General features: G+C 38.2%; 1 protein-coding gene across 1 annotated transcript; it reads left to right on the top strand.

Annotated features, from left to right (window-relative positions):
• The first annotated feature begins 1,790 nt into the window (after positions 1-1,790).
• rab3ab (RAB3A, member RAS oncogene family, b) lies at positions 1,791-23,969 on the top strand. The gene is made up of 5 exons (XM_010745809.3): positions 1,791-1,887; positions 14,888-15,112; positions 18,968-19,086; positions 20,435-20,559; positions 20,751-23,969. The coding sequence occupies exons 2-5, from the start codon at positions 14,888-14,890 to the stop codon at positions 20,939-20,941; spliced, it is 660 nt and encodes a 219-aa protein (XP_010744111.1). The 5' UTR covers positions 1,791-1,887; the 3' UTR covers positions 20,942-23,969.

The following is a 23,969-nucleotide window of genomic DNA, read 5'->3' on the forward strand; positions in this document are numbered from 1 at the left end:
TCCATTTCCTTGTATTAGTTTACGGGCAGATCTGCCCGAACCAATATGGCGGCGCCGTTTACGTATCGCGACCAACGACCAACCCGCTCAATGCGGCGTCTATGTATATATGTCTATGGTCAGGGTGCTGCTGTGGTGAGGGGGTTGGCTCACCGGAAAGTCTCTGCTGCACTAAATGGAACTGAGCCCAATTAGTATAACTGGAAACACCTGCGTTTCCTACTATTTCATGTCAAAATGGCTGTTGTGGAAAAGGTTTATTACTCACAAAATGGATATTACTAACAAATTAAATAAATGAATAAACAAAAACAGGGTTGAATTATTGAAATAATATAATAACATTTAAAAACAAACAAACAAACAAGAGAATTAAATAAAAAGGAAATGAGCATATTATATTCAGATAAGCACATTTTAACACGTAGTGAAAATTAATATTTTTTAACAATGGGGGTGGAGGGTTAGGGTTGCACCCATCCCCATTTATATTTTTCATATTTATGATTATTGTTTAATTCCATTACAATCTGTATTCCCATAATAGTGACCCGAGATGTTTTATATTTACTTGCAATACACTGCAGACAAATAGATGCTAACCTAAGATAAGATAATAATAGTAATATTATTGTGTAATGCATGTCTGTTGATGGTTTCAATAAAGACGTGAATTTATTATAATAGATGTCGTATTGTTTTACAAAATTTACTTTAGACTGATAATCTATGTGATGAAAGATGCAATGTGATGTCTCTCTCTATGTAAACTGTATACATTTTTTTAACCATATGTTGTATTAGTGTAACACACAACATGTTTTTGCAGTGATATTGTTACAAAAACCACGACAGGACCAGTGTGGGTGGAAATGGCAGCAGTGGTTACTGCTGACCCCCTGATCAATAATTTAGTCTCTCCGGCAGCCTCATCAATAATAAACGACGACCTCAGTGTAGACTGAATGTTTCAGGACGGTTATTACGGAGCGGCTCCGGATTCGTCAGACGGGCTGTCAATCATCCACAGGGGCCCTTAAACCCCGCCCACACGTCATTCATTTAATGTAGACGTTAAATGGCCGTGTAAAGATGGAGGACGTGCAGAGAGACCGGGAATTTATTTTTCTTTCAGAATAAAATAACTGCGTTCAGGTTAGTTGGACCTCTGGGGCCAGCTCGAGTCTGAGGGCGAGTTGCATTGTGGGTAATGTAGGCAGCCGGTTCTAACTGTCAATCATGAGTGCAGTATATTGTTAAGTTATTGTTTGTTTATCCTCGTTGACACTGTGACATTGTTTATTAATTTAGGATATAGACTGTCTTAAACCTTTATTTGTCTTCACAGTTTGGACTAAGTATGCATTGTGGTGCGTAATAGCTAACCAACAATCTGGTTTATACTGTCAGTGCTAGCAACATATGATGAAATCTTAAAATAAAAAAACAAACAAATAATACAATAGTGTTTATATACAGTATATTCTAAAGGTTATGTAATCGCTTTTTGTTTTTTATTTAAATCCTTTCTATCCTTTATCTTTATGCAGCGTACAAAACCAGGGAAGTTTAAACCCTGTTTGTTTTTATTAGTTTATTAGTTAACAGAGTAAATTTTATTGGTCAAGTAAGCCTATGTTGATGTTAACTCTAGTTAAAATTAGTTAACAGTTTTCCTGCACTTCCAAGTGAACCAGTTTTGCATTGTGATTTTCCTTTATATGTATAGTTCTATTTAAAAAAAATACACAAATCATTTTTACCTGCTTTTATTCTGGAATTTGTCCAGCCGGATGTTGTCTTGCACAGCCTTTCTGACTTGACAAGCGGTGGTGTTTCTGCGGGTGCTGGACGCGGTGGATATCAGCCGGATAGAAATCTATAAAGGTGAATTTCTGTCTTTATTAATCTTTTGCATAGACACACATCTTATATGTAAACATCCTGTATTTATTGTTCATGAGCGCTGATGTTTAAATATCAATTCCCGGGTTTTTAAATGAAAGAACCTAAGATGACATAAGATGCCTGCTTTAGAACAGCTGTTTTCATTGTGAAAACCATAAAACCGTCACAGCTACATAAAATGCATATTTATTTGTGTTTTGTGCGTGGATGGATGTGAAGCTTCTGGTTTAGTGGATCTGTGGTTTGACTCAGGGCCTGTCCTGCAGGAAAAGGCGTTTCACACCGTCCGATGGCTGAAATAAGGGAAAATGAGTCTAAATGAGGCAGGAACAATAGAATTAAATTCAAATACTATGAATCCATTCATAGAATAAATTTGATGAGATAAATCACATTTTATATTTAACACACATATGTACAGTATTTTAGTGATTTTAATGATTATCATCTGAAATAACATAAGGTCATCACGGAGTACAATATACTAACGTTTAGTATGAATATTTGGATAATTTATAGGGAATTTTTATTGTCATTTAAGAAATGTTGGGCCATATGGAGGTGATCCTGTGGTGTGGTAAAATATTCAGTCCTAATCCAATCAGATCTCAGTTAGTGAATTGTCATTGTGTATGTGTGTGCTTCCTATACTGCAACAGCACATGACAGAAAACAGAAATAAACACAGAATATGTCAGAGGTTCACTAATATTCAACAGAAATGTAAGAAATATTAAGTATATAGGGTGTACCCAATATACATAGTAATACTGCGCATATACAGGAGGAAAAAATACAACATAAAATGCTAAAACATCTACCATCACCTATTGATTTTAAAGCTAAACACTATTATACAGCCTCAAAACTATAATCTCAACCTAATAAGTCAGCAGTTTTGTTATAATGTTAATGTTATAATAATTAATAATTATAGTGGTACAATACAATACGATTTGAAGTCTTCTGGCTACAATGTCTTCTACCTGCAATGTTTCATGTTTTTGAACAAGCCGACAGTCTGCGCAGTAAAGTTACTGCCAGTCAGAGCTGAAGGCGAGACTGATGCATCTGCTGTTTCTCCTGGGAAAACATGTGTCCATGTTGCCTGTGACAAACAGCATCATTCGGGATCAGATTCGTATGTCGGGTCGATATCTTTTATTACATTTCAGATATTGGACAGTGTAATGGGCTGCAGAAAAATGGACTGAGACTTCAGATTTTTCTAAATGCAGACGTTTCGTACCTCAAAGAACTGCTGCCAATGAAAAATAAATTGATTGTCTCATGACAAAAATATAAGATAGCGAAACGTGGGATTCTTGTAGATTTCATGTTCAAACAGTTTTTAGACCCAAACTGTATTAATAACTTGAGTTGACACCTACACAGCTAGATCAAACCTAAAACGTCCTGAATTCACCTGCAGACTCAAAAAACATCTCTCACATCCTGGCTGCTCCCCTCGTTGCTTTCTGTTTGCTGTGTGTGTGGGGGTCAGTGGGTGGGGGGTGGGGGGGGGATATGCTATTTTTAGCTTCCCCTCCTCTCATCTGCATCCCCACGCTTCCAAGAAAAAGGAGGCACGTGATTGGAGCAAACAGGGAAAAACGCCGTCTCAGGCAACCTAGGAGCAGGACAGCAGCTGCATAACACCACTACTGCGTTATTGAGGAGACATTTTCTGTGTGTTAGTGCATTGTTAGTTACGGTTTCACACACAAATCTTGTAAGCTGATAAGTCAGGTGAACTGTTGATAAACCTTAAAACCTAGACAGGATGTTAGATTTATATTAAAGATTTTTGTGAATTAATTTGACCAGTTTGTGTTTCAATGGTCCAGTTTCTGTCTCTCACTTGTCCACTCTGTGAGAATATTCTTAACGGACAATGAGGAAAGATGCAAACACCAGCAGTTTGCTGGAGGGGTCGGAGGTCAAATGGCTGTTGGCTTCACTTTTAAACAACAGCACCCCCCTCCAAAAAAAATAAAATTGATTGGAGTTTTGCAAGGCTATTAGGCAGTGTACACTGGGACAGGCTCTAGAGGTTTAAGCTGAATCATGCTCAATTAAAAATTTTGATTGCTCATAATTATAATCAGGTTTGTCTCATTTAGTTCAGATTTAGCTTCCTAGTTCTGGTCCTGGTTGTGATTCTGGGTGTGAAAATGTAATTTTCATGTGTGGTAGAACATGTTAGATCTATGAAAACCTTCTTCTTCTACTTTCTTGCCTGTACACAGTTTGGAGCTTTTCTCTCTGTGTGTTTGCAGTTGTGTAAGGAGCATTTATTTTTAGGTGCCTCTGTCGTATATGGTAGAAATTGAATAAAATAAAATAAACAAAAACTATGTTTTCATTAGTGTATAATCAATATATAAAATAAGAATTTGTTTAAATCTGTTTAAAGTAGAAAAAGTGCCCCTGTCTGTGTTATATCATTTTATTATTATGTAATGTATTAATATGTGGTACTTTACTATTGTAGTTGGTCAAGGTGGAGATCATTTTAACTACACCATATACTGTTTGGTAGTTTAATTCACATTGCATCATGTTTTATGAACCTTAATTTTGTTTTGTGTGCTAAACTGAAAAATCTGAAAAAAGAGTAGAAATATAAAGTAGCATGAAATTCTCCATTTTATGCTCAAATAAAATACAAGTACCTTACTATTGTTAGTAGACAGTTCTTTAAGTGTATTCTAATAAGGAGGGAGGCGAGATGCATTTGCTTACTGTTAGAAATATGTAGATCTTGCTGCATTTGATTTGTACAAAACTTAATCTAGTTGATCTATGACCTTTGAAATAGCAGCGCACACTAATGTCCAAACCATTTGAGAAAGGAGTTGGGATTGACCCCTCGATTAGGAAGTATTGATGATGCCTCTTCATGGTACCTTTTAGTAAAACTGCTGCAAGCAGTAGTAGGATGCTTCATGGCTGGCTGTGCAAGGTTAGATAGAGGTTGAAGACTAGTGTTGCTAAGGTTAGCTTGTTTGTTCATCTTATATGAGATCATATAGGACGCTGAAATTCATACTTGTAGACTTTGACTCTCTACAAAGTGGGAGATTTTTTTACCTGCCAGTTTCAGTCAGTGTGAGTGTTTGGTGTCAGTGGAGTTTTCTGTGGTGAAAAGACCCATGACACTTTTTAAGTGACTACGTTTTACTAAAATAGTTCAGAAGTAACTGATTTTGTTGCTTTTGATCTTTTGGCACCCATGCTAGAAAGATATTTAGCTTGAACTGATGCTACAAGTTCAAGCAGCCAGTGGTGAAAGAATACTCAGATCTTTGACTTGTTGGAGGTAACTTGAATGACTTTAAATGCTGCTGAATAGCAGTTTCAAAAGTTGTAAAGTAACTAGTAATTAGGTTTGTCAGATAGTGGTAATTTCCCACTGGAATGGAGAGTGCCTATAAAATATAAAACAGGAGAAAATGGTCAAGAAACTAGAAATATCTTTAAATCGTACTTGAGCACATTACCTAAGTGATATTGAGTGTTTTCACGGCCGTGTGGGGCTGAAGATGCCTCTGTCAGTCATCTCAGCAAGTTTCTCCACAACTGTCTTTAAGCAGGAAGGTGTTTGGATGATCTGGGATCAGCTGAGGATTATCTGTCAGTCTGCAAGAAACCACCCAGTACTGATTAAATGAGCCTGACTAGCCAGCTGCAGCAGCACTTAGCTCTGGATCAATCCGGCTCCTGTTGAACGTCAATCACTTTTAGGTGACAGGTTTAGAGGAGAGCTTGATGATGTCATTGTCCAGCGGAGAAACCCACAACTCTTAGTCATGATTGAATTAAGATTGAAAAAAACACAAGACTGCCTCTGGTTAGAGACAGTGACCTGAAAATCTAGACAGAGAACTGAACGTGTATTTACTGACAATGTGATGTTTTAATGAAAATGAATAGATGAGCAGAACTCTTCTTGTCTTTTTTTTGCCATAGTTTCTGGGCTTTCTATCATTATATGTGAAATACTGTTTAATTTTCAGTGCTTTATATGATATAAAAACCTTGTTTTTTGTATTTTCCCTGCTATGATATAAATAGTCACGATGTAAAATTTAAAGTAAGAGCATAACATAAGTAAGACTGGATTTATCATCTCTCTCTGCCTTCAAAGGCCCTGATTAAAATGTCCATCTTCCATGATACGGGAGCAGCTACTCTCAGTATCCATTTTGCAGTCTTTGTCCTGTCTGGTTTAAACTCTCAAGTCCCTCCTGACATTCAGTCTCGTCTTAGCATCATGTTTCTAGTCACCTTTAATTTCAAAGACACTTTGATAGGACCTTTAAAGTGGCTTACATAGTGTCATGTTGAAATGTGTAGTTCATTTTTTAATTTTTTTCTAGAGCTTTTTTTTTTCTTTTAAATCACTTCAACACATAGGAAATACATAATATGAACATTAAACATTACTACACTTCACCACAGGGGCCTGAATCCTTTAGACTCACAAATGTTATCACCTGAGAATCACTTTGTTAATTAAAATTAGATTTTAGAAATGTATTTAGAGATATCAGTTAAATGTTAAATTGATAATACAATAATTGAAACAGACATAGGCCTATATTACAGATGTTTAAGTAATGCTACAGAACACTTTAGTCCACCACATCTACATGCTGCATGATGAACACACACGTTCAAAACACACATGCTCGGATTAACTACTCTGGTAACACACTCAACAGGCCAAGCCTGTTAACACATAAACATACAGATGAAACAACAAACAAACATTTCACAACTAAGACACATCCTGCCGCAGGTCTAAATAAACATCAGGATATAGGTATCTTATGCACACACAAACACACACACACACACACACACACACACACACACACACACGCCCACACTTTTCAGTGGATAAACAATGCTTGTGATAGGTAAATGTTAAATCGTATTGCAGCAGTCAGTGGGAGTGGACCAATATCGTTTGGCTTGTTAAAGGAAGACCAAAAAACGCAGAGACACAATCAGACACAAATTACTTAGATGAGGCTGTAATGATCCCTGTGGGGATGCAGGGTTATGAGTCAGCACATTCAGCAGCAAAAAGGACAAGTGGACTCAGAAATAAAACAATAGAGAGAGAAAACCAAGAAAAAAGCAATATATGTGAAGGTCAGCTTGAAAATATGGAAAAGGAACACAGACGACTGATGATGTGGATCAGATGTTACTTGTGACAAACAAATATTTACAGATAAAGCTGAAATGCAAAGGATTAATTAATAAGTTGGAGATTTTCTGTTTTTTTTTTATTTTTTTATAATTAGACTTTCTTGGACTGTTGGTAAAAAATAACACGATATCTGAAGGGTTGCAGATACTGTCATTTCAGCCCTAGAAACAGAGAGGGGTGAAGGCACCAGTCTGGACCACTGACAATATAAAGAATGGATTTCATATATGTGATGTTACCCACAGGAGCAGTTTTGAAGCTCAAATTGTAGCAACTCTGGTTGCCACCATATTAATAGTTCTGCCTCTTTCGCCTGGGTGCTCACCTGTAACAGCATCTACCTGTCAATCAAAGTGGTCGCACTGTTAATTATGCATAACTTTAAACCTTTAAACGGGTGAGTTATAAAAAAAAAAAAATTAGACTCTACAGTTGTCAGGAACAAAGAAATTAGCTATGGAGACCAAAACTGTTTTTTGAACCAGGCTTTAAACATGTTTATTTCTGCTGTGCAGTTACGCATTTCAATATGGGACCTTATGGAGATTGACTTGTTCTGTAGCCAGCCTCAAGTGGACGTTCAAGGAGTTTTTGGCACTTCCATGTTGACTGCACCTCACAGACATGGAGGTTGCTGCTTAGCGTGAGCATATATGAAAAAATTCTTTGAACAAGTGTCAACAGTAGATGTGATATATACTCCACTGTACTGCTTACACTCTCTTTAAATCATAAGTTGTTACAAATCCATGTTTTATGGCAGCTTTCACAGCTCACCTGACCTGTAGCTTTGTTCTAAGGTGGCTTACTATGGAGGTAAAATGAAAGCAATAGCAAAGCAACATTCTGCAGGCTGAAAAACATTTGCATAATGAGAATTCTTAATTATTTTGAGATTAAGTACCGGGGCCTCTGTCTGTAAGCTTCTGTATCAAATTAGTGTTGAGTGAAGACTAAGCCAACTCTCTTCTCGCCAGCTAATCTCTGAGACGCAGAGGAAAGGCTGCAGTCATCTCACCACACCGTCACATACAGCTAAAGTCTGTGACAGCGTTTGACAAGATTCAGGCTTTCAAAAGTGTCTACTAATTAGGCTCCTTTAATAGCTGCTATTAATAACTGTCAGTTGTTTACATTTCATTTTTAGGTAATGAACCAGCACTTTGGTCCAAAACAAGCTCAATAAATCCAACATTTTCAGAAAACATTAGGTTAGAAGCACAGGGTCAGATCGAGCTGCAGCACCTTGACAGATACAAATATTCTGTGTGTGGAATAAGTGCGAAATAACTTTCAAAGAGAAATATGAGAAAGGAAGAGAAATAATCGTTTTACAGGGCAGAGGTGGAAAACTTTTGGACTGTCGCAAGCAGGGGAGGTAGACAGGGAGGGGAATGAAGGGAAAGAGGTGACTTTCAATATAGAGAAGCTGAGCCATTTAAAAAGTTTAGAGGGAAAGTACACTCTAAACTGACTCAAGAACTTGGCTTGAATGTCTTTTTCGAAGTTTGAAACTTGGATTTATTTCCTGATGTGCTGTCACTGCAACACTCCGCTGACTCTGCCCAAAGAAAGTCGCAGATAAGAGCACATGGGCTGAAATAGACTGAGTGAGGGCTGAGTAGACACTTTGGTACAACAGTAACACGAGTAGATACATTTTTAATAAGGCTGGCCAAAGACGAAACTGAACACCTGACTATGATCAAGTGTGATCTCACTTCCAGTAGGTTTGCTTTAGTCGGAGCAAGAGAAACATTTTTTTAGATTTAGGTTGTTTTGATACATAATGACAAATATAGTTCAGTGATTACATACAGATGGATGACGGGTATCTTAGTCTCATGTTAACATAACACAGTTCACAAAATTCAGGACTGGACTCATGCAGGTAAAGCAGGCAGTAGTTGACTTCCGTGGTTTATTTGAAGAATATCTGTACAGGCGTTCAGGTTAAGGTCCGGGTTACACAAGCTCAAAGGCAAGATAGAAACATGACAACTGGGACGAACTGACACTGAGACCAAACGACCCAAAGAAAACACGCTATCGAGGGCAGGATAACGAGGCGCAGTGAACCTAATCAGGAACAGGTGAAACTAATTAGGACAGGGCCAACACACGAGGAGAGACTCTTTCAACATAAAACAGGAAGTAACAAACTATGATGTGTTCATTTTGTTTTGTTATTTCAATTCCTCCTATCGTCTTTATATCGAATTTTGAATTTAATTAAAATGAATTTGCACCTAATTAAGTTTGTGCACATTATTTTTAAATGTTTGGCTGAATAAGAATAATAAAACAATGTGTAACCAAGTGCAAAGGAAACAGGCTTTAACATCCACTGAAGAGATGAGACAAAAACATCAGATTTAGGCCAATGAGGACAGTGTAACCCTCCTCACATTGATACATGAAACAAACATAAATATAATATTACATATAATTTGTATTTCCTTTCACTGATTCCTGGGAATTGAGTTAACATCCATTACATTTGGAAATGAATAATATCACATTATTAATTTTACTCATCAGTCTGGTGCAACCCGTTCTTATTTAGTGATGTGTAATAAGTACTTAGACACTGAGACTGAGTCTAAACCAAATCTCAACCCATCTGAACACCTGTGGGAGATTTCAGAGCGCTGTGTTAGACAGCACAGTCATCAAAATGATGGAATATATTTTGGAAGAGTTCACAGACTTGAATTTATGCCAAGATGTTGTTTTGGCAGCTTGTGAAGGGTTTGATACCACTTTCTAAGAGACTTATGTTGTTTCTTTATCCTTTAAACATCACACCCATCTGTTTTTCTGTCAGCTAAACTCAAGTTTTTCTAATTGAAACTTTGCATTAGGTATTTGATAGATAAGGAAATGAAGTAATAATTTTTAAATAATTTCTTTAGTGAATGAAAATGTATTTTCACACTCTGGGTCTAATGTTCACAAATTGTTCTTCTCAAGAACAAGCCAACTAGAACAAAAATAAATCTTTTTTTTATTATTTGTCTGGATTTTTTTAAGCACAGTGTTAGTCTTCTAAGAGTCCATAATAAAGTCACAGTAAAAACATTTTTTAAAAATACGCTATAGCACCATAGACGCACAAAACATGGACATAGTATCCAAGACGTCACCCACAAGCCCTTCTTAGCTCTTCTGCCGCTGCAGTCTAAAAATTGGCAAAGACGTGGTACGTTGGTGGAGCAGGCTGAATGAATTCGGAGTGCTAAAATAAGCAATGCATAACTTTAACTTTAACTTCAAGCCTTAATATAATTTGAACAGGTCAGTTATATATAGAAATTCTGACTCAGTACAGTTCGTGGGAAAATAGCTCAAGAGACATGTTTATTTCTGCTGTGAAGCTGGACATTTTAATATGGGGGTTATGGAGATTGACTTGTTCTGTAGTCAGCCTCAGTGCTCGTGATAGCTAAATCAAATCAAATCAAATCGCATTGCAGCAGTCAGTGTGAGTGGAGGTGACGGTTGTTTGAGGAACTGCAGTTTTTGGCACTTCTCATTGGCTTGACTTCAATATATATGCACACACATACACATTGTATATACTCATGATTGTAACGTATTGTTTTTCCCTTATTAATGTTCAGACTAGCTAACACATACATATAAATATCTGAATATGAGCATTAGACCATATGTTCAAAAACATGTAATTTCCCTTTTCCTACTAAGACAATCCAAATGGCAGGATAATCATGTGACATTAAAGATCGTAGGTGTGGTTGAATCAGTGAATTGTGGGACAGCAGTATCTCCAATCCCTCCCGTGTTGGTTAAAAGTGATAAGAAAGCCACCAATGACCCACATTTCCTAGACATTTTGCAGAATTCAGACCACTGTTTGATAACCGTGGCTCAGTTGATTAATTTAGATCTTTGGTTGCTGTCAAAATACTGCACATCTCCTTCGACCCCTGTGTTTGTTCTCTTTTCCTGGAGTTGGCGTAGATTACGCTCTTTCTCACCTTCAGTGAGTTACTCTGCAGCTCACTTCACTGCAGAGCACAGAAACTTATATTTCCAGTCATCTAAAAGACTCAATTAGATTCAAATCTAGTTTGGCAGCATCAGTTTATGACCACAAGGCTAAAACTCTTAATAACCCTTAATATATTGTAAATCATGCAGTTTTTTGAAGTATGCACATGAGCTCCGGGCTGCAGATTTGTATGGTAATATTACGTCACAGTCGGCGCATCAACCAAACAGAAATAAACAGCCATGCTGCTGTGTTTTCAGATGTTCTCCTAAAAAATTATCCAAACTATTGTTTTTCACTTCCTGCTTGAACTCTGCTTGCAGTTATGTTGGCTGTCGTGTGTTTAACTCACATCTTGAGTTAGCCAGCTTGTATAAAAACACCATCAATGTGTTGAGGAAGGGTCTGTGCTTCTTTATTATTTAGCATCTCTGTGTTCTTCATGTAAACCGATCCTGAGGTCCCGAGCTCTGAGGAGGGTGCAGTTGTTTTGTTTGTGCTTTATTCCCTGAGAGTTCTCGTGTTCCACTGCAGCCGAGTCGAGATAACAGTCTAAATATAGAGCAGGCTACAGGGACTCTGAGGCCTGAAAGCTCAAGTCATTGTGCTCTCAAGAGTCAAAAAGGTTTCCTGAATCCTTTTAGCACTTGTAGACCTGAATTATTGTGTCTCAGTGGTGGTTACAGCTGTTACATACAGCATATAGCTGATGTTACATCTACTAAAGCTTGAATTAAGGTGGCAGTATGCTTCTTAGTAACTGTTTGTTAAATGGTCGAATAGCCTCAGACACCCTCACACCTTTCTGAGGTCAGATGAGGTGGCCCGTGTCCAACCACTTCTGTAACTTTCTGAAATAGACAATCACACATTCACACTCACTTAATGATGTGATTGGTCAGCTGTGTGTTTATGTGTTTCATTCTTTAGACAACTATTTCTGTCACTTTTTATACCACAATCAGCACTAGGAATGTCTTCCAGGAGAGACTGTGGAAAATGTGTGCTGTTTTCCCATTATTTAAACTACCTTGTGTCTCCTCCTAACAATTGGCCTTTCAGAAATGTGTCTGTGAACCTGCGCAGTAAGGGGCGTTATTAGTAACTCTGCAGAGGATTGCACAGAAGCCAATACTCACACCTCTCAGATCTCAACAATGTGTCATGCAGACGTGTATATCATGCAAGATGATTGGTTGATTAAATTCCTGTTGGGAGGTTTTGTAACAGAGAGTGGTTATACATATTGTACATACATGTAAAACAAATAGTCATTCCAGTGTGTAGCCTGGAGAAGCATGTTTCATCTTGGAAAGTTTATGTATCTGTCTGAGAACGCAGTCTTTACTCAGCAAGGCTCTGTGTCACATTCAGACAGTCAGGTATTTGTCAACTTGGGTGTTATTCTCATGTTTTTCTCCAGCTCTTTATAGCTTTAATGACAGAATCACTCGACAATGAGCTCAATCAAAAGTAAACACAGAAAGTATCCGCCCCTTGCATAACCTGTACTCCTTGACTAACCTCGCTTTCCAACTGACGTACCTGCCATTTTAGATTTTAAGTGTGTAGGAAACGAAATATAAAGTTACCTCTGTCTTATACTTACTTCTTAGTGGTGTCATTGTTGGTGTCAAACTACATCTCCCCTTCACTGTAACTTCAGCTGTAACCAGGAGACTCCTGCCACAAGGTGTACAACATTGGTCTGCTAAAATAACTCTCTTATGAAGGTAGTTTATGGTATCGACACAGATTTATTATAATTCAAATACACGTCCAGTCGGTGAATATTAAAATCCAAACTAACTTCAGCTGTGTGCTGTGAATTATTCCTCACACATCCCCAGCTGATTGTGAGTGATTGAGCCATTTGGCTCCAACATTTCACCAAATTAAGAAAAATCACATGGGTTCTCTGTTTTTCCCCTGACGTTGCAATATGCTACTTTGATTAATTACCATGAAGCAAATGTGCAGTATTTAAGCCTGACTAGTTAATCACTATCATCTGTTATGCTGACTCGAACAGATGCTGTCGGAATCCCGGCTTTTGTCTAAACATTTATTAAATATATGACCTTTTCTATATGACGAGGCTCCCTGCTGTCTTTTTTTCTAGAGGTTTCTTTTGATTCAAATGTGTTTTTTGCTAATGGCTGGAGTCATTCATTTAGAAAGGGTAGAATGCGTTACTTAACAACCAGGAAAACATTATGATCCAGCCACGCCTACATCAGAAGGTGCAGATGTGCCTGCTACACACTGTATCTGCATCAAAATCAGCAGCAGTCCTCTATCATGCTGTTAATTATGTGCTCAATTGTTAAAGTCATTGTTTTCTTTCTAAAAGTATGTAACAAACAAAATAATTTTCCACAGCCTGAGCAGATAGCTTGTTGTTAGGAACCCAAATATATTCAGGTTACTATCATTTATGACACAGAATAGCAGAAAATCTTCACACTTAAACTATCTATAAAATTGTGGGTATTTTCGCGTAAAAAAATATGATTAATCAGTTCAGTAAATTAGTTGACTTTTTTTATATTACCCACATCACCCATTATCAGATCAACTAACCTGTCTTAGAGTCCTTTCTACTTACAGATAACTTGCACATGTGCCTGACAGAGTGCTGATATTCTTATGTTCTTACTGAATTATATCTATTCATATGCAGCATATCTAATCAGTTTTTGGGATTGGTTTGGATGACTGCTCATGATTTATGCTAAGAAGAAGGTTGTGTTTTTGCATATTGTATTGTGGAGTACTTGCAGTACCACAGATGTGTAGTATAGATTTCAGTAGGGGAATTAAATCCCTTACCCTCAAAGAGTGTTAAAAGAGTGTGGATCAAACAGAAAATTCAAATTTGTACTTTCAGGAAAGGTCACCGCCATCTATTTTTAAAGCGCTGCCACCAGAGCCGTTGCAGGAGGTTGCGAGATCCTGTGCGATTTTGACCCCAGTCATCTCTTACATTTATAAACACAAACAAGAACACAGTACAATGCATTTCTTTTGTGTTTCATTTACGTGTTTTACATGGAGATAAAGCATTACAATAATGATGTCTATAAGTCAGAGAGTGTGAGTGTGAGTGTGTGTGTGCTTTTAGCTTGTTGACAAGATGCGCTGTATGGTGCAACTGCAGCATTAAGCACTGCAAAAACAGCAGTTCTCCATCCTTAAACAGGAACATTCAACCAACCTTTAAACAACATTGTACACAGCAGACACTAATATTTACAGTAGTCACATTTCATCACTTTTAAGAAAAGAAAATCACAACACTTTGAAAGTCATTTCAGCACATTTGAATAGAGTGTGATTTAAATAAATGAGATGGACTCACCATAGGCTAAATGGAATTATATCAAAGTCCCTTGTCCTGCTTTTTTGGCAGCAAACTCAGCAGCAGTAACACTTGTGTAATTTATCATCTTCAGTGGATATAAGTACACAGTCTGCTCTGACACAGATAGTCCATTTCTTTAAACTTTGACATGAATTTGTGTAAAATGGGCACGGACAGCAGAAAAGTGTGTTTTATAGGATCTGGATTCAGGGCAGACTCATCTGGGACCTTTCACTGGACAGACAATGGCTCACTTTGAATTATGTTGGATAAAAAAAACCTCCTGCATTGTGAGGCCTATAAGACACGTGAGGCTGTTTTACCACTTGCCACACAAGCCACACTTGATTAAAGGTTTTGTAATCTCCATCCACAGATGGCCTCAGCAACAGCGACCTACGGGCAGAAGGAGTCTTCGGACCAAAACTTTGACTATATGTTCAAGATCCTCATCATTGGCAACAGCAGTGTGGGTAAAACCTCCTTCTTGTTCCGCTACGCTGACGACTCCTTCACACCGGCCTTTGTCAGTACGGTGGGCATCGACTTCAAGGTGAAGACGATCTACAGGAATGACAAGAGGATCAAATTACAGATCTGGGTAAGACATGGAGATGTGTTGGGTTTCCTGGAAGGAAGTGAATTAAACTAAGATCTATAAACACACATAAACGTGTGTGTTTTCTTTACACAAGATTGTTGGCCAAGTGTTCCATATAGCTGTATTTTCACAGCTTTGGGCCGAATGGGTCCAACTTCTTCCTTGTGTTGCCACCATGTTCAAAGTGCACATATCTCTTCTTTCCTCTGTGTATTCTACAAAGGGATGAAAAAGTAACTTGACATCTACAACTATTTCTGTCACTTTTCATGCAAGCAACAGAATTTTTAAACTATTTTTACATCTGGTACCTCTCCGTGAAGCTCTTCAACCTGCTGCCCTGCAGAGCAGCTACAAACACTCACACCAACTCCACAATTGAGGATTGTTTAAAAAAGCATGATTTAGAAGATTATCTTGTGAGAAAGATGATGCTACATCCTTGTGTTACTCGCTTGAACCTCTGAAACAAAACCTGAATACACGGTCTAGGAGTTTGACAATGTCATGTTTTTTAATATCACAGACAATACCATTTATTCCTGTGGTGCAGTTTATTTATGTAAACTGTCCTCAGATTGAGGTAAAACACTGTTTTCTCTGTAGCCGGCTCATCCAGCTTACGAAAAGAGGCACAGCCTGCAGCTGGTAACGTTGATGTGCCTTCAGGAACAAACAGGGTGGTGTTTTTTCTGATGTTTTGCTGCATCAGACGTGTGTTGGCTCCAGAGGGCTCGACAGAAACACAATCATAGAGCAAAGAAAAGACAAGCTGTGAGGACAGGCTCCCTGAGCTGCATTTGTAATGTTGTAGCATCATTCCCACCTTTACTTTTTAATTTAATTAATTTTTTCTTTAATTTTAATACTACACATTCTGCAGTGCTGTACACTGTGTGTGTGTGTGTGTGTGTGTGTGTGTGTGTGTGTGTGTGTGTAGGGGTCTCTCTGTTGTCAGCCTTTGCTAGGTCTTGCCTCTGGTAGAGAGGATGATCAACCAATAGGAGCATGGGAAACGGATGACTGTGTGCTCCTCTCCCCTCCCCCATTACTACACATGTCCCCGAGTAGATATACCCTCCCTCCCCTGAGTGAACACACACATACACACGTACATAATATCCCCATCCCCCATCTCTCAGCATCAGCAATACTCTCAGCTGAGTCTCCAGTAGAGCAAAAATGAGCTCAAAAGTCAACGTACAGTATGTGTATTCATTTTACAGTGTGCAGTTAATCCCATTTATATTGATTTTTACTTATATAGCGTGTCATATGAATATTATCTCACTCATACACTGCAGAACTGGAAAACCTTTGTTTTTTCATTAAACTGGAGACATTTTACAGCTACATTCTTAATGTCAGTCTTGATTACTACAGTCAAATGTGCTGCAACTAACACTTATTGTTTATCATCTGATTAATCAGGTTACTCTTTGATGAAGCATTTAGTCCATAAAATGCCAGAAAGGAGCCCTCTCTTCAAATGTCTTCATGTCATTTATAAATATAGAAAAGAGAGAAAATGTTGATGGTTTGTTGTGTTGAGTTTATTCTTGTCAGAGAAAGTGCAGAAGTCTGAGATGTCCTCTGCTGAAAGGTTTATTGACCCGTGATCAGGGAGAATGAATTTAGCCTAAGATTTGTCATGACATGATGACGCCTCAGTTCTGGAGTAGCTGTCCTCTCTGACTTGTCAGAATAGAGCCACAACTACTCTATGTTCCTAAATGAGTCTACAAACAAGCAAATACATTTACCCTGAGTGATCCAACATTGTTATCTGACTCTGTAGAGTCTTCTACGTTATTTGTTGTATCAAGGGAGTGAGACAGTCCTATCCTATGACCACGGTTACCATAGTAATCATCAGTGCCTGCTTTCCCGAAACACAAACATACTTTAGGACCTTACACCTGTTCACTCATCTTTAACTGTTTTCAGAGCTCATGGTGAAATGTGAGTGCTCATTATGCATGTTCGTTATGTAACACCACTTAGTGCCACCTACACTGACATTTTAGGTATAGAGCCGGTGTTCTCATCCTGCAGCACAATGAGTGGATGAGCAGGACGTAAACTGCAGAACATTATAGCCAATGATATTGAGCTACAGCTCTCCAAAAATAGACGTTACACAATACCTCTTGTGACGAATTGTCTTGTGAGAACGATCATGTGTGATTTAGTCAATAGGCACATTTATGAAGGAACAGTAAGAAGTGTGTCAGTGTACAGTATGCTGTATTTGTGTGTACGCATCTATTGACTCTCTTTGTAAGAGACTGTACATTGCAGTTCATGTTATGTGAGTATTATTTAAATATAAATCCCCAGAACATGTAATAATGTATTTGCTATAATAACAGTAAAGACACCCTTTTCTTTAAGTCCCCAGAAATGTTTTAAACTCTACGTAAGTACTCGTTAAGCTCCATACTTTGAGTAGAGGGACTGATAATAGTGTGCGATCTCCACATTGATACCAGGGTTGTGCTGTTGGACCTGAAGCTGCTCGGCTCAGAAAGAGCTGCAGGGCATTAGGTATCAGAAACACTGGGCTTTAATTCCCTGAGCATTCATTAGGGCAATGAAATTCAATCTCACTTGAGTTTGTCCCAAGAAGAGAGTGTGAAGGAGGAGGAGGCAGAGCTTGCAGCAAATTCATGAAATGTCACCTGCTGGCAGATTTAAAAAAAAAACAAACAACAGACACACATTTATACCATTTTACATGTTCGTTTTACTGGAATTTCTGGGAACAGGGTGTCAGACTGACGTGTTGGATGTAAAGTCTAACACTTGGTGTGTGTTTGTCCCATTTTTAAGCATTATAAAATTATGAAAGTCTTCTACAAGTCTTTAACATTTGAAGAATGTTTCCATGCTTGTACACACATCTAAAAAGGTTGTTATTTTGTAAAAACAAATACTAAAAACAGATTTGTAAGTTGTAATTTCCTGTGGTTATGTTTTTCCTTCGTTAGTGCACTTTCATTCATGAAGATTCCACATTTTGTGCAGGATAGAAGATTGGTGTATACGACACTAGCTACTAAGGAATACCGTGCGGATTGTGTCTTTAAATACAATATCAGGTAGTATTAAAACGTGGAAAAGTAGTATTCAGCAACTCTTAAATTTGGCTTGAATTTCTGCACCCTGCAGATTCTACTTTATAATTTTACAAGCCAAATTCATTAGGTTAAAACACTGAGTCAGTGGTGGGTTATCTTGCCAAAGTGTCTGGTAAAACTCATAAAGCTTTGTCAGAGGAAAGAAACTAATTCCGCACGAACTGCTTAGAAGAATTTTATTCAAGATAGATTTTGATTTTCAAATGTTGGCTTAAATACATTTGCTGATGCACCAAAGCTTTGAGGTGCAGAGCAAAATGTTTTTTTCACAGTTTCTCCTCTGCAGTGTTCAGCAGCTTTCCAACAGCAGTATGCATACTGTAGCATAAACACACTTACCGTTTACATCTAAATAACATTTAGCTGCAAACTTTGTTGTCTTATAGAAAGTACCACATGCACCTCTAATTAAAATATTAGACATACAACTACTTGCCAGTGTGGTTAGAGCATCTCTAATCAGATTGCTGGGCACAACCCAGTAAATATCTGGACTGTACAACAATATAATCTTGTTATATAATGCTGCCTATGTTCATTTTAGTTATCATAACCTGAATCAGAATCACCTGTGTTTGCTATGTGTGGGAGGAATATGCTTTTTGTCGCTTTCTGTCATGTGAGAAATTAGAAAAAAAGATGTTTGTCCTTAACCTGTGTAAAGTGTTAAATCCTGTGAAGTAACTGCTGTTTTCTTTTTTTTTTTCAAATCCAGGACACAGCAGGCCAGGAGCGTTACCGCACCATCACCACAGCCTACTACCGAGGAGCTATGGGCTTCATCCTCATGTATGATATCACCAATGAAGAATCCTTCAATGCCGTCCAGGACTGGTACGTTATTGTCCTGGTAGTGTGTCACATGAGTGTAAACTGACACCAAAGAGCTTTACCTGCAAGGGCGAGTGCTATGAGTGTGATGGATCAGGTGGTTTCTAGATAATCAGCACCAGCCTGGAAATAGATGCAGAGATACTGAAGATTGATGAACAGAGGCGGATGATCCGGTTCATGTTTCTGGACATATTGTTTTAACAGTCCACCCTCTGTGTCTGTAAAATAACCGGATGCTGCAGGGATCATTATCTTTTATCCTGTTTGTTTGACTTTGGCTCTCTGTTGTAAAGTTACTCTGATTGACCTTTAAGAAAACGTTTTTGTAGTTTATCCTGTTTCATTTTTATCTACGCTGCTGAGGTATGTTAAGTCTAGGTTTGGATTTTGTTGGTTACAGCTGTTGTTTTCCATCTAGAGTCGACTTCCAGTTTGAGAAGCCACAAAATGTTCACAACAGAAAGTAAAAATATCATAAAACTTGTCGGGTCTTTGGGCTTAGAAGAAGCTGTCATAAAAAAACCTAAACGCCACATTTCAGGAGTCTTTACTAGAGAAATATTTAAGGATACAAAATCCAGGCAGGCAAACAAAGTTAAAGGGCGAGGCTAAGGCACATTGTAAATACTTAAGGCTAGGTCAAAAAACAGGATGGGATATAAATGGTCACAGCAAAGGCTCGTGGCACATAGACAATTGGGCATAGTTCTAATGGCTAAGGACTGGTATTAATACTGGAGAGTAATGAGGGTAATCACGAATAAGTGAGTGATGACGGTGAGCAGGTGAGAACAAACAAGGCAGGCTGGAGGGAGTGACTGGGTCTGAAATGACAGGAGTGTTGGAACATGAACCAAATGCAAGGCAGAATGAATGAAACTAATCCTGACAGGAGTGCTCAGATCTTCTACTTGAGTAAAAGTAGCAATACCACAGTGTAGAAGTAGTACGAAAAGTAGTCCTTTATGCAGAATAGCCCGTTTTAAAATAATGTATACTATATGAGGGATTCTAAATATTAATGCATTTATTTGCACATCATGTCAATCTTTTAATTACTTCTTATATTGTAGCTTGTGATTTATTCCCTCTGGGATCAATAGTCTTTATCTTTATCAATCTATTTTTATCTTTATCAATAATAATCTATGTATTTGCTGATTGTATTGTATTATTGTCTGTTATTCTAATCTATTATTAACTTTCAATTATTATTGGTTTTAATGTAGCTTTTCACTGATCAGAAAACATTTGAGAGGAGTAATTCAGCCTTCATGACACATTCAGCTGTAGTGTGATCTCTCTTGTTCAGTTTTCTTCTCTGACTGTTCGCTGTTCTGGTTTTCAGGTCGACTCAGATTAAGACGTACTCGTGGGACAACGCCCAGGTGCTCCTGGTAGGAAACAAGTGCGACATGGATGACGAGCGAGTAGTGAGTGGAGATAGAGGCCGGCAGCTGTCTGAACACCTCGGTGAGCTCATGTGTACACACACACACTTCATATCTATGACTCAGTGTTAGGTACACTAGCCTGGAGTGAGTCAATGAACAAGTAGGAGTTCAATGGATTCATTAAGATGAACCTTTTCAGTCTGGCTGACTGTAGAGTTGCACAGTTGTCCACGTCCCTATTAAACCACCCTGACCCTATTTCCTCTCCAGGTTTTGAGTTCTTTGAGGCCAGCGCTAAGGACAACATCAATGTGAAGCAGACCTTTGAGCGCCTGGTTGACATCATCTGTGAAAAGATGTCTGAGAGCCTGGACGCCGGAGATCCCGCTGTCACAGGGGCCAAACAGGGGCCCCAGCTGACAGAGCAGCCTGCTCCTCCTCACCAGGACTGTGCATGTTAAAGCTGACTACTTCCCCAAACCCTTTACCTCCCTCTTCCTCCTTGTCCACCTTCAGTTGGACCCCAGGGCCTCGGGTCCAGACTCCCATCAACCTTTTCACTCACTTTCCCGCTTCTTTCTGTAACCTTGTAAGGATCATTGGCTGAGGGGCACAAGAACCTGGTTGAAAAGTGTCTGAAATGCTCTCAGGTGTTCATGGAACAGTGCTCGGGGTGTGTTTTCTTCTGTTTCCTCCTCATAAAGGAGCTAAAAGGTGTCAGGGTGTTCAAACAAGTTCAATCAAACCAGAGTGTTTCAGACTCTTTGCAGCCCAGTTTGTACCCATCTTCCGTTGTTTCCCTGTTCCTCAGTGTGGTTTTACAAGAAGGATTTGACGGCGTCCGTCCTCAGAGTGCCATTTAAATCCTTCCAATGTTTACAGTACTTTGTTTCATGTCAGTCAAAAGTCTTGAAAAGATGTCAACCTTGGATATGGTGACCAAGAAGAAAACAGTGGAGCTAATAAGGGAGGGTTGATCCAGCTGAAATCTGCTCCATAATGATGTTACATTATATGATTCTGGATCAAACTGAATCAAACCGGATCTGTGTTTCATTTGTTGTCTCGCCTGGTATCTAAACATGGATACTGCAGGTATTAGCAAGTGTTTTGTTTTCACTATTCATCTGAGCCTTTTGGTTGGCCTTTTTTATGGTTTTACATTTCTTTTCTTTTCTTTTTGTATTCTGGTGCCCCATTTATTCTTTTATATACATACGTACACTAAACACTGGGCGGTAAAATATGAACAAGATAGAGCTAGGTAAAAAAATAGCAAAAAATTAATTTAATTATATTTATTTCAAATGTACATATAAATGTTGTGCAATATAAATATATATATAATATCTACAGGTATGCATTTCTGGAAATGAATTTTAAAAAGGAATGAAGTTCTATGAGGATAGTATCAAATATAAGAGGTCTGTGTTGTAGGGTTTGTTTGGATGATGTGTGGCAGCTCCTTCGTGAGTTGTTTAATTTCCCCCGTCGGTTTGGTTTGATGGTGCTTTCCAGAGATGTTCCAGAAAATCGAAAAAAAAAATTGCACTGGAATGACTCTTTGAGTCTGAGTTACAAGTCGGAAAATTAACAATAATCTTTATCATCCTCCAAAATGATTTCCAGCACTGCTGCTAATAAAGGGAAACATTTTAAATGGTTCTAATATTAAAGGAAGCTTTGTGCTGCATCATAAATGTTGTTTTAAGACAGACGCTAACTGTAGCTTAGGGTTGCAAATGCTTCAGATGCTTCGTGTCCCAACAGCCTCAAGATGTTCCTGCTGTCACTAACAAACAATGTCAAAACTTAAGGATATAAAAAAAAAAAAAAAAAGCATTTTGTGCAACACAGTGCAGTTGGGCTTGCTAACAATGCTACACATTGATCAGTATTTTACAAATTCTGCTGGTGTCTGCAAAGCACTGAGGTTGAAATTATATAACTACTACAGCTGAATTACTATAGCTACTTTATCAAATATCACATACACATGCAACGATGACATACTGACATACAGTAGATGCTCAAGTGAACCAGATATGTTGCTGTTACGCAGCACAAACTTTAGACTGCTTGACGACTAGGTTTGGTTGTAAGATCACTGAAACTACTGACAGTCTCTTACTGAGTATTCAAAACTGATCGACAAGTACAGTTACTATACAGGAACCTATACTCGTGTTGAAACTTGAAGGCACCCAGTGCAGGACAGCAGGATTGAAGATATAGAAAAAAACATTTCCTCAACATCAGATCTAGCTGTTTCTTTTGTTCACATAGATAACAGCTGTTCAGATGCTTTTAATCTAGTTCTCACTAAAGATGACTGTGATGTATTTATAGTACTCATGAATTTAATTGCATTACTTTATACATTTGACTGTACTGGAAAGACTAGATTGCATTGTCTATGTCATTTATCTCTGAACCTGTGAGAGTATGTTAAGTCAAGCTACATGCCAACACTCGACTTCTTCAGAATCAGTATTACAGAGTCTGTGTGTGTGTGCAATGTTATCTCCAATGCTCATTCTTCAGGTGAAGTACTGTCAAACAAGCATCAAACAGCTGGAGGCTGAAATGTTCACAGGCCAGGTTGCTGCTGAGTTACTAATACTAGCTTCAAATATTCTGTTCTGAGGTATTTTTTTTGGTTTGAACACTGTGTACCAACATCGCGTGTTTTCTGCTAGCTTTTAAGTCGACGTAGCATCACTTGCCTGTGGGCATGCATTATCAGCCCTCCACCAAACACTCAAAACGTGTTTCCGCAGTTAAAACTGGTTTTGCTGGGTATTCCTTTGTTTCATTTCACCAAAGATTGCTGTAGAAGCAACTCACTGTTTTTGCTGTAGGATGCCAGAATACGCGCTGTGATCAGTTAAAAACTGTAATAAAACAACTTTACCGAAGTGACCTCTGGTCATTCAGAAATCATTTTATGTCATTGTTATTCCAGGCTTGCTGTTGTTTCTTGTAAACCCAGATATAAAGAGGATGGCACCTATGGACTGAGAGGACAAAACACTATAGGGTACTTCATGAAGTCAGTGACTTTGAGTACATTATCATTAAAGCAAATCTGAATCATTTATTTACCTGTTGCATTGGTTAACTGAAGTGTAGCATTTAAACCCTGAAATCACAGATGAGCCACTGTCTATTGATGTTTGAGAAAATGAGGCCAGAGTCAAAGTGTCCCACCAAAGTAATGATGTTCTTATCAGAAAGGGAGTGATGATCACAACAAACCTCTGAGACGTTTTTGACCTTGCGTATGTTTTACTTCTTACTGGTTGTGACTGTTTCTTTTCCGGTAAAAATTCAAACTTTTAAACTGTTCTCCTTTCTAATATGTCTTCCTCTCTATATAAACCAGATCTGTAAATACTGTACCTTTGAGTCATATGTGTGGATTGTGTTGTATCGACTCAGGCTTGCAACAAAAAAGAAAAAAAAACAAGAAAAAAAAAGAGGAAAAAA

The sequence above is a fragment of the Larimichthys crocea genome, chromosome XVII (genome assembly GCF_000972845.2).
Source record: "Larimichthys crocea isolate SSNF chromosome XVII, L_crocea_2.0, whole genome shotgun sequence".
Taxonomy (NCBI): Eukaryota; Metazoa; Chordata; class Actinopteri; family Sciaenidae; genus Larimichthys; species Larimichthys crocea.